Consider the following 12,403-nt stretch of genomic DNA (forward strand, 5'->3'; position numbering starts at 1 on the left):
CTAGGATTTTACATTTCTCTTTTCTCTACCTTTCTGTTTTTTTTTGTTTTGTTTTGTTTTTTTTGGCCAGTCCTGGGCCTTGGACTCAGGGCCTGAGCACTGTCCCTGGCTTCCTTTTGCTCAAGGCTAGCACTCTGCCACTTGAGCCACAGTGCCCCTTCTGGCCGTTTTCTGTATACGTGGTGCTGGGGAATTGAACCCAGGGACTCATGTATACGAGGCAAGCTCTCTTGTCACTAGGCCATATCCCCAGCCCCTCTACCTTTCTGTTTTAAGAGCCCATTTCTTCCTCTCATTCCATACCTCTCTTCCAAATAGTTTCCAATGTCTTATTGAAGATAAATTCAACTCTTGATAGCTATACATCTTAACCAGCTTAATTATACCTAGCTAGCTTCTCTAAGGTAGGGGGATGGTGAGGAAAAATAAAGGAAGACAGGATGGTATGCCTTCAGCTAAACCATTACTTTGGCATGCTTTACTTGATTACCTACACATTTTATTCTTTCTTTTAACAAATATTTATTGAGTACCTATATTCCATTCTAGACATTCAGTACTATTAGGTATAGTTCCTATTTATCAGTATTATAGGACAACTTAAAAGACAAAGAAAAAAATCAGTAATGTTGAAATATAAAGTGATCCAGGGGCTGGGAATGTGGCTTAGTGGTAGAGTGCTTGCCTAACATGCACGAAGCTCTGGATTCGAGTCCTAAGCACCACATAAACAGAAAAAGCAGAAGTGGCTCTGTGGCTCCAGTGGTAGAGTGCTAGCCAAAAAAAAGTTATCTATACAAGATGTTTATATACATTGTTCCAAAATCTTCATGGAGTGCCTAATAGTGTAGGCATTGTGTGAGCACTATGTGTATGGTAGAGAACCAGACAAAGTTCCTGTCTTTTTATTTTGCCAGTCCTGGGGCTTAAACTCAGGGCCTGGGTACCATTCCTGGTGCTTCTTTTGCTCAAGGCTAGCACTCTACCACTTGAGCCACAGCACCACTTCCGGCTTTTTTCTATGTATGTGGTACTGAGGAATCGAACCCAGGGCTTCATGCATGCTAAGCAAGCACTCTACCACGAAGCCAAATTCCTAGTCCTAAGTTCCTGTCCTTGTAATAACTTACAAATCAGTTATAGAAGACCAAGGAAACAAGTTTATACTCTAGCATGTGAAAGGCTCTCAGTGGAATGAGTCATCATGTGTATAAATTCACCCTCCATATCTGCTGAATCTGACTTTCTTGAATGGGTCTCAATCACATATCTTCATATCCTCTATATTTTTACTTGATGTGGCTTCAAGATGATGGGAACTGAGGATCAATCATGTCTTGCAGAGAGCAAGAATCTTTTTTTCCTTAGCGAGTTCATAAGTATACTTGGATGTGTTTCTGCTGCTTTCAGCATTTCCTGCATGCTGACCATGCTTCTGTGGAAGTTCTTTCTTGCTCTCCGCTCCCTGTCCCCCCATGTTTGTGAGCCTAGTCACCTGTCAGAATGTGTCAGCACCTTGCCTATGAAGAGAGAACAAATCATCAAGAGGTTAAAAAAAATAGTGCTTGATTCCAAAAGGAGAGACAGACAGACAGACACATACACACACACACATGCAGAGTAATGCTTGATTACAAAGAGAGAGAGAAAGAGTCAGACAAAAGAGGAGCGATTAATGAGCTAGCAGAAGAGTTGGGTGAACCACATGTAAGTACCTGCCCTCAGTGTGGAAATGCCTTTCCCATCTTTGATGCTTAGATGAAATGATGACAGGACCTGGAATCATTTCAAAGGCTGAGAAACTACTTACTTTCAAAAGGTCTTTTTGTTTTCCAACAATTCTAAGCAGTTTTGAAAGAAAAATTAGGCAACTTGATATAATTTTATGGCATTTTAATTGAACATGTTATTCAGGAATGCTAAAGACAAAGTGGAACAGTAAACATTGCTTTCCCAAAGAACACATGTATTTCACTTAATTTTCCAACTATTGTTAAAATTAAGGTTTTTTGGACACAATTTCTGTGAGATTGATTCAAATATCTAACCCTGATTATTTGCTAGTATCATTTTAAGTTGAGAGAGAACTCTTACATGTTGTTTAAATTTCCAAGAAATTCTGTAATTAGGTATAATTTCCATGTGAGGAAACTGAATCTCAGAGAATAGCCTTGAAACTGTTTCTCAAGGCTATGTGGTAGCAAAGAGCACTGAAAGCTTTTAGTCTCCAATTCCAATTTTTTTTCCCCTTTCTAAGTCTTAATACATTGAGGGAAAGAGAGGTCTAGTGCTGAGTACATATAAGCTGAGTAATAATGCGTCATTGTGATAATAACAATAATGCGATTATGAGCGTGGGTTTTGGTGTTAGACAACTTACATATCTGGCTGTTGGCAGGAGCAACAGGGCAAATGTGCCAAGTGTCTTGTAGTCTGCCTCAGGCTGCTTCACATGGTGGCTGGGTTTGAAAAGTAGCAAGAGTGAAGATGAACCCAATTCATAAGCACTTTTCAAGGCTTCTATAGCACCAAGTTTTCTAATAACTCTTGGTTAAGGTAACATAACTCAGTGGAGAGAAAAATAGACACATAGTCTTCTTGAAAGATGCTGGAAAATATTGCAGACCTTTTTTTCATGTTTTCAATCAACTACAAAGGAAATACCAAATCCAAATTAGTTTCCTTCTGTCCCCCCACTCTGCATTTCCACCTCTAATTCTATTTTGATTCATTATGTGTCATACATGGACTTTGAAAGAATAAATATATAGAAGATAGATGATTAGGCTAGGGTTAGACTGTTAATCAAGAATATTGTTGAAAACTTGTAAGGATCAGTTATCTTCTCTCTCCTGGTTCTGACCTAGATATTTAAATTTTTTCATTTGGAATTCTTTCTCGTGTTCTGATTTGTTTCTTTTGTATAACCTGGGCCAGCTACTTCCTTTTGTCTCAACAACTCACAAAATTTAGCTATTATGAAATCTATATACTGTTGTCTTAATCCACTTTCTGTTGCTATAACAGAATAACTGAAATTAGATAACATTCAAAGGAAAGTTTTTCCTGGCTCAGGGTTTTGGAAACTGGGATGTCCAAGATCAGATGGCTACATCCTGTGAGGTCCTTACGTTGCTTCAACTCATGGCAGAGAGCAGAGAAGAGGAGCAAGTGAGCATGTGCAAAAGAGAAAACACAAGAGTGGCCTTACTAATGTAACTGGTCTCAGGGTAACTAATCTAGTCCATGAAAATGAGAACTCTCTCTTGGAATAAAGGCATTAATGTAATTAATCTCCTTCTGGGCTCCATCTGCCAACACTTTCATGCTGAGGAATTAAGAATCCAATGCATTCGTTTTGAGGGACACACTCAATTCTTACCAACTGCTTAAAAGATATCTACTTCTGACTGGTAGCCTATAGGATCCCACACATTCAGAACCTTCTGGAGATGTGGATTCTTCATGTGGTTGCTACAATGTCTGTTTATTACAAATTGATCTTTGTAATGATGGTAGAAGTAATTTATTGAAATTCCCCAGTTATAGGCTGTGTTGTTTTATTAAATACTTCTCCCTTTTAAAACAGGATGATGTTGCTTTTCTCCACTGCCAGGTGTTTTGTAGCATAGAATTTGGGGTGAGCGGCTCTCTACTTGCTGTCCCATCCATGGGTTTTACTATTAAATCTTTCATGCTAACTTCCATATGAACTGTAGTATAGTAATAGTTTGTATCAACATGGAACTTGGTGACTGAGAATTTTAGAAGATCCTGCCTGCTCTGGCACCTTTCCCCCTTCATTTCTTATGACTCACCCTTTGTATTTGGCTTCTGTCTTTATAACCACTATGTACATGTTGTTCTCGTTAACTGAAAGCACTTATCCCAACGCTGCATGACTGCTTTCTTTTCCTCTTTAGGTCTCAGTTTAAATGTCACTTCCCTGGAGACATTTTTCCTGCTTTCCTTTTTATTTTAAATAGCTTTATTGAAATGTACATTTCATAAAACGCACCCATTTAAAGAATACAGCTTAATGTGTTTTTCAAGCATTTTCAGAAGTTAGAACGTTTTCAGCATCCTAAAAGGGAACCTTATACAAAACAGCAGTCACTCACTAATCCCCACATCTACTCAATACTTTGCCTTCTGCTTCTAGAGATTTACCTACTCAGGTTTCTCTTTCCTAATATTTTTGAGTTGAAGATTTGTCCATTCTTCACATTTAATATAAGTGGAATCATCTTTTGTGACTAGCCTTTCACTTAGCATAATGGTTTCAAAATTCCTCTTGTTATACCATCCATCAGTATTTAATTTCTTTTCTTCTTTTTCTTTTTCTTTTTATTGGTCATGGGACTTGAACTCAGGGCCTGAGCTTTTTTGCTCAGAGCTAGTGCTCTACCACCTTGAGCCACAGCTCCAATTCTGGTTTTCTAGTGGTTAATTGGAGATAAGAGTGTCATGGGCTTTCCTGCCTAGGCTGGCATTGAACCACTATCCTCGGATCTCAGCCTCCCGAGTAGCTAGGATTATAGGTGTGAGCCACTGGTGCCTAGCTCAATATTTCATTTTGTAGACTGAATAATATTCCATTGAACAGTATACCACCTTTTGTTTCTCCAATCATCAGTGGATTCAGTTGTTTCTACTCTTTGGCGTCTATAAATAATGTTTGTAAGTACTGTAATGTTTCACTGGTCCTGGGGCTTGACTGCTGAGCGTGGGCTCTGTCCCTGAGCCTCTCTACACTCAAGGCTAGCATTGTACCACTTGAGCCACAGTGCCACTGCTGTCTTTTTCTGAGTAGTTTTATTGGAAATAAGTCTCATGGGCTTTCCTGCCCAGGCTGGCTTTAAATCAGGATCCTCAGATCTCAGCCTCCTGGGTAGCTAGGATTATAGGTGTGAGTCACTAATACCTGGAGAGCTGCTGGTCTTTAGGGAATGGGCCTTGGCCAGTGCTGGTATGGTAGACTCTTTGTCCAGTGCCTTCCTATTTATTAGCACTTCTGGCTAGCTGGACAGGCGAGTCTCAGTATATAGTGTACTGTTGTTTTTTTTTTAATGGTGATAAGAATTGTACCCAGAGCCTTGAACATGATAAAAGCATTCTATCATGAACCATATCCCCACTCCCCTTGAATCCACACATGTATATCCATCTATCTCATCCAAGCCTTAATCGAAGCTACCATTTTCTCTCCTGGACTACTTAATTGGTTATGACGAGTAACTACTTCCTAGCATTTACTCTGATCCCTCAACAACCCATTCAATCATATTACATCATTTCTATGTTATTAAAACCCTTAGATATCTTTTTGCTCTTTAGATATAATTTATGATTTTGCCTAGGATTTCTTCACATTTAGATGGAGATATGAAGTAACTGGCAGCCACTATAATCTCAATTCTAGCCACATTGGCTTTCTTTCAGTCCCGTCAGTGATCTGTGCCAACTTCCTTCTTCATAACCTTTTATGTAGATTATCACATCCATTTGGAATTCATTTTCTGGGTCAACTGCCTATTCTTAATTTAATAAGCCATAGCCAAGGTAGCAGGGCCATGTGGTATGATAACCATGTTGGCAGGACTCATTTTATGATCCTATGCATGACAGTGATGAAGTGGGAAAAGATGTACCCCTCAGAAGGGAATCTTGGCCAGTTGAACAAGTAAACACAATCCCTGCCTCCCAGGAAGATATTAGGGCAGAAGCAGAGTGGCTATCTTCCAGAAATATAATTTAAGAGATTCCTGGGCTCTTAAAGGCTCTTACATATTGGTAATTTCCATCACCCCCGGCAAATCAATAAACCCTGAACTTTTCTTTCTCTAACTAAGTCTCATTTCTGTCTTTTTCATAGGAAAATAATAGCAATGATGTTTAATCAGAATGGAGGCATGGTGACAAGCAGAAATGGATACATTATAAGAGAATGGATGTGGCCTTCAAAGGGAAAACTTGAAGTTCCAGTTGAAGTTGGGGTATAATGTTTTTTTAATTTATCACTCTGGAGTTACTTCTTACATTGTGATGATAGTTTACTTTGAGTTTCTAAAATGCAGTATCATGGGAAAGATGAGACTGACTTACTCAGTCTAGGCTGTCTAGAGTTAATGTGATAAATTTTTATTTGGCCCTTCATTTCCCTTGCTTAATGACTTTGTCTTTACTAAGTAAGCAGCAGTTGACTTAAACAGCAATTAAAAATTTTGTTATTAGAAAAATTTCTCATGCCTTAGTATTAACATAATTTTAATGTAGCAAAGGTAGAAATATCTTTTCCCTTAATCTCTGGTGAATTTAGGTTAACAGCTAGTGTGTATCTATTAAAGATTAATGATCATAACCTTAAATAGTGTAGAGTGACCCTGCTGGGGTTCACTGTGCCAAACTGGAATTTGTACCATTTGAAGGGAGCAGCCTTGTCCAGCACCAGCGACTCACACTTGTAATCCTAGCTACTCAGGAGGCTGAGATCTGAGGATCATTGTTCAAAGCCAACCGGGGCAGGAAAGTCAGTGAGACTCTTATCTTCAATTAACCACCAGAAAACCAGAAGTGGCATTGTGTCTCAAGTGGTAGAACACTACTAGCCTTGAGCTGAAGCGCTCAGGGATAGCATCCAGGCCCAAGTTCAAGCCCCACAACTGACTAAATAAATAAATAAACATCTTAATAATTTTATGTGTATTACATATTGGAAAGGTATTTGGATATGTTTACTTATAAAATATGTTATTAAAGTTTTCCTGCTTTTTGTTCTTCCTAATGTGTCTACTAGAAAAATTTTAAATTAGATGACTCACACTTGTGACTTGCATTTATATCTCTACTAGAAAGTACCATTATCAATTTTTATGGAGATCAACATCTAGATCTTTGGTGGTCATATGCCTACATACATTTTTCTTTTTACTTTACTTGGTTTTTTTTCTCTCCCTTTCTCTCTCTCTTCCTTTCCTCCTCCTCTCTCTCTCTCTCTTTCTCTCTCTCGTTCTTTCTTTCTCCTTTTGGTTTGTTGCAAGGGATATAATCCTAGATCCTTGCAAATACTAGGCAAGCACTCTACCACTGAACTACAAACCCAGTCCTTCAGGAATTTTTGTGTATGGGGGCATGGGGGGAAAATCAGTCAGTCGTGGGGCTTGAACTCTATCCTTGACCTCTTTTGCTCAAGGCTAGCGCTCTACCACTTTGGCCACAGAGCCACTTCCAGTTTTTGAGCGGTTAATTGGTAATTAGAGTCTCGTGGAGACTTTTCTGCCCTGGCTGGCTTTGAGCCTCCATCCTCAGATCTCAGCTTCCTGAGTAGCTAGGATTATAGAAGTGAGCCATTGGCATCTGGCAAGGGCATTTCACTTTTAGAAGTAATTTACTTGTTGTTAGTTGTCCATACTTACCGTTTATAAAATCTCTTCAAGGAATTTCTCAGTGACATAAAGGCAACATTTAAGTATTTGATAGCTGCTACTGACTTTTCTCAACACCTAGGGACCTAGATATTATCAACTGTATTGTACAAGACAGGCTATTCATGTCTCAGTGATAGAATTAGGGCTCCAAAGCATTGTAAATTTGGCAAGCATTTTCTCATTCTAAAATGGATCTGACTACATGATACAATCATTTCTGCCTAGTCTTCCTTTCCTCAAATCATAGCAACCATAAATTTGCAGCACAAAACTCCAAACTCATTCCCAACTTAATGGAACTAAGTCAAGACAAGCTTTCTATGAATTCAGTTTTAAATGCCCTTTTGCAGATGCAAATATCTGACTTCCATTTGATTTATGATAGTGAAAAGTTTGCATAAAACTTATTCTCCTTGGGGCTGGGGATATGGACTAGTGGCAAGAGTGCTTGTCTCGTATACATGAGGCCCTGGGTTCAATTCCCCAGCACCACATATATAGAAAATGGCCAGAAGTGGCACTGTGGCTCAAGTGGCAGAGTGCTAGCCTTGAGCAAAAAGAAGCCAGGGACAGTGCTCAGGCCCTGAGTCCAAGCCCCAGGACTGGCCAAAAAAAAAAAAAACTTATTCTCCTTTCTGTTGCACACAGGTGAATAATTTCATCACTGTGAAGATTTCTGGGCGCTTTGCCATTACTTTGGTCTACAGATGGCATCCCAAAAGTTTGAAGCTGTCTCTGGCACCTGTAAAGCACAAATCTTTGCCTGTATGTTTAGCTGACATGGTAGGTCCAGTTCTTCACTTCCTGTTCCCCTTCTGTTTTCTTTCCCCTTCCCCTTCCCCTTCCCTTTTCCTTTTCCTTTCTCCTTTTTTCTTTTTTCCCTTTCTTTCTTTTCTTTTACTATTTCTCTTCTTTCCTTTCCTTTTCCCTTCCATCCTCTTACTTCCTCTCCATTCCCCTTCCTTTCTTTTCCTTTTCTTTCCCTTTTTTCTTCTCCATCTCCTCTTCCTCTTTCTTCTTTTTTAAGGCATGGTCTTATTGTATATCCCAGATGGGCCACAAATTCATGATCCTCATGATCCACTTATGTCTTAGCTTGCTAAAGCAGGGATTACAGTCATGAGCCACTACATCTACCTCTAAATATTTCTTAATCATTTATAGTACCACCTTGTCCAGGGCAAGAGCAATGTTAACTGATTTTACATTAACTTTCTGCAATAAAGATGCTAATATCTTACCTCTTTAAAAATCCATCTGTAGGGCTGGGGATATGGCCTAGTGGCAAGAGTGTTTGCCTCGTATACATGAAGCCCTGGGTTCAATTCCCCAGCACCACATATATAGAAAAAGCCAGAAGTGGCGCTGTGGTTCAAGTGGCAGAGCAAAAAGAAGCCAGTGACAGTGCTCAGGCCCTGAGTTCAAGCCCCAAGACTGGCAAAAAAAAAATCCATCTGTAGTGTCTAAGTTTGGCTTAATGGTAGAGTGCTTATACACAAAGGCAGTGTAAGTTATGTTCCTATCATGACAGGAAAAAAAGTGAAAAGTAATTTTAATTTGTTCTAGAAAAGATTCTTTTTTGCACATCATAAGTAGATAAGGTATTTGCATATATATAGTTTATGATTCTCCCTCTGTTTTTGTCTCTTTCTCTCTCTTTTTGTTCCATTACTAGTATTGAACTTGGGACCTGGGCACTGTCCTTTAGCTTTTTTGCTCAAGGCTGTTTTTTTTTTTTTTTTACCACTTAAGCCACATCTCCACTTCTAGCTTTGTGGAGAGGGATTGGAGATAAGAGTCTCACAGACTTCCCTTCCTAGACTGACCTGGAACTACAATCCGCAGATCTCAGCCTCCTAAGTAGCTGGGATTACAGACACTGGAACTGGCTAGCTTATAATTTATTTATGTAACTGGACAAAGGAGAATTCTATTTGTGTGGGTTTTTTTTCAATGCCAATACACTATATTTGTTTTACAGGATTATTGAGTCAAGTTACTTAACACAAGCTACATGGTTACTGCACAAGGCAAACACAAGGCAAAGATGGCTTTTGTTAGGGAGTACTTTGTATTTAACTTTATACAGAAAAGTTGTAAACATGTTTAAGTATGCCAGCTCAACGACTCTCACTACCTTGTCCAGCCAATGAAGAATTCAGTGCTCTGTTTGTTTCCTTTATTCTCTGAAACATTCTGGAGTTACCATGAGGCTTGGATGCTTGTTGCCTCTGGAGATACAAGCCAGGGTGTATGTGGAACAAGTGGGAATCTGCTCCAGCCCACAAACTATAAAGATCCTTGCAGTCAACACTGGCGCTCTCTCTCTCTCTCTCTCTCTCTCTCTCTCTCTCTCTCTCTCTCTCTCTCTCTCTCTCTAAATATATATATATATACATACATATATATATATTTCCTCAAACCCTTTCATTCACTTCTTTTTTTTTTTCCTGGTCCTGTCGGGATCTGCCCCTGAGCCTCTCTGGGCTCAAGGCTAGTGCTCTACCACTTGAACCACAGCCTCACTTCTGGCTTTTTCTGTTTATGTGGTACTGAGGAACCAAACCTAGGGCTTCATGCATGCTAGGCAAGCACTCTACCACTAAGCCACATTCCCAGGCCTCCCCCCCCCACACACATTCTCTTCTTGTTTTTGTTTGGTTGTTTGTTTTGGCCAGTCCTGGGCCTTGGACTCAGGGCCTGAGCACTGTCCCTGGCTTCTTTTTGCTCAAGGCTAGCAGTCTGCCACTTGAGCCACAGCGCCACTTCTGGCCATTTTCTGTATATGTGGTGCTGAGGAATCGAACCCAGGGCTTCATGTATAGGACGCAAGCACTCTTGCCGCTAGGCCATATTCCCAGCCCACCCCATTCTCTTCTTAATGAATCATGGCTTATTGACTTCCTGGTTTCTGTATATCTTAATGTGGCTCTGTGTTGATCACCAAAATTATGCAAATAACAGAAGTGATTAGGTAATAATTACATATGTGTTTAATATGTGAATATGCAAATATCCACATAATTATGTATGCTTAATGAATATGAGTGTGTATATACATACAATACTAGTAATCTTCCTAGCCATATAAGTTCATTCATTTATTATGGCAAAATATTCATAACATTGATTTTACCATTGTAATTGTTTGTGAGTATTTCAATGGAGTTAGGTGCCCTCACAGGGGAATGCAGCTTTTCTGTGTGACTTTAGTCCTAGTTTCTCACATAGTATCTGGCCCATAAATAATTTTAACACTCAATAAGTACTTGTTGTGTGACATAATAAATGAATAAGTGAATGCATGCAGGAATAAAACATTTAATGTTGGGTTGGAATGTAATTCACTGGCAAAGCATTTGCCTAGCAAGTACAACATTCTGGATTCAATCCCCAGTACCAAAAAAGAAAACACAAAAAAAAATAGTAAAAAAATTAATGTTGGCTGATATTGTATTAATTAGTGTCTCTTTCCTGTCCCTATATTTGTAAGTCTGCTGTGCATGTAGATTATATCTACATCTATATTGATGTGTGTATCTCATAAACATGTATTTTTCTATGTCTTCCTATTTTAAAGCCCACTGGTTCAGCAGACCAACTGATTACAAGCACTATTGATTCATCAATGGATATAAGCCCTATGCATGACTTGGTGACATCTATCAAACTCAGAAGGCTACAAAGAAAGGCCAAGCACATCTTCGCTCACTGGCTGAATTACTACAGATTTTCACTGGGTCAGTTCTGGAATCTATTGTTACTCCACATGACCAGTTCCCATTGTTAATCCCTTCAGAGAACCAGTATTCAAATGTCTATCCCCTTGAAGGTTTGCAAAGTAGCAAGTTCATGAAATGTAAAAGTTTTTAGACACAAATTCTTCTCGTGGATTTCAATGATTGGCTAACAGGAAAATAAAAGATATACTTGATATTATTTCCTTTTTCTTTGTGGAGAAGAGAATCTATTTGGCCACTTCTTTTTTATTTGTTTGTTTTTTGTTTTTTGCCAGTCCTGGACCTTGAACTCAGGGCCTGAGCACTGTCCCTGGCTTCTTTTTGCTCAAGGCTAGCACTCTGCCACTTGAGCCACAGCGCCACTTCTGGCCGTTTTCTATATATGTGGTATAGGGAATCGAACCCAGGGCTTCATGTATATGAGGCAAGCACTCTTGCCACTAGGCCATATCCCCAGCCACTGGCCACTTCTTTTTTAGAAGAAGGAAAAGGTATTTTTATATTCATTTTTAACATCGGAAAACACTCTTACCCTTAAACCCTTCCCCAGTTTCCCAACTATACCTCAGGCTTTGCACATGAGTTCTGCTCACTGGCTATATTGTGAAGGAATCTCACATTAGAATATGTTATTGTAGCATCAACCTGTACTTATCATTTGATTAGAGTCTGCCACGGTTTCAGTCCTTGACTATTAATGTGACATAGTTTGTTCATGTTATTTGTAGAAATGAGACTCTGTAAAGTCTCCACTAACACTAAATTACTGTATACTTAAACACTGCTCTTACAGTAGCTCATAGATTGAGCTTCCTATGAGTTCTGGTCACAATATTTTTACCAATTGATCTATGTAGCTCATTGTATATGTGTTTCTGTCTAAAGACACCTTATTTATTATATATTAGTTAATAACTTAACAATAAATTCATAGTCAACAAAATGAACAAAGCCTATCTAAAACATGTATTTTCTTCTTAAAGTATACCACAGCCTTTTTGAGTCTAGTAACACTACATACCACTTTAGTATTACACTTGTGGGCCACTTTAGACAGAAAAAATCAGTAAAAAGCACAAAAATGACCACCAACATAGTAATTCATAGATGATGAGAAGAGCAGTTGTTTTTTTTTTTAAAGCATAAGAACTAAAACAAAAAGATGAGCGAAGCTTCCTTTGATTTCCCAGCTGGGAACATGCATAAAAGACTACTCAAACTGTTTACCTTTCTCTA

The 12,403-nt window shown here is 38.9% G+C and overlaps 1 protein-coding gene across 3 annotated transcripts in view; it reads left to right on the forward strand.

Moving 5' to 3' along the window:
• The window catches only part of LOC125360052 (uncharacterized protein C3orf20-like), a 77,550-nt gene that overhangs the window by 37,071 nt on the left and 28,076 nt on the right, over positions 1-12,403 (forward strand). For all 3 annotated transcript variants that reach the window (XM_048358022.1, XM_048358030.1, XM_048358039.1), the window contains 3 exons: positions 5,876-5,996; positions 8,076-8,210; positions 11,008-11,167. In XM_048358022.1, coding sequence (XP_048213979.1) covers positions 5,876-5,996; positions 8,076-8,210; positions 11,008-11,167 — 416 coding nt within the window. The remainder of the gene's footprint in view (positions 1-5,875; positions 5,997-8,075; positions 8,211-11,007; positions 11,168-12,403) is intronic.

Source organism: Perognathus longimembris, chromosome 1, assembly GCF_023159225.1.
Source record: "Perognathus longimembris pacificus isolate PPM17 chromosome 1, ASM2315922v1, whole genome shotgun sequence".
Taxonomy (NCBI): domain Eukaryota; kingdom Metazoa; phylum Chordata; class Mammalia; order Rodentia; family Heteromyidae; genus Perognathus; species Perognathus longimembris.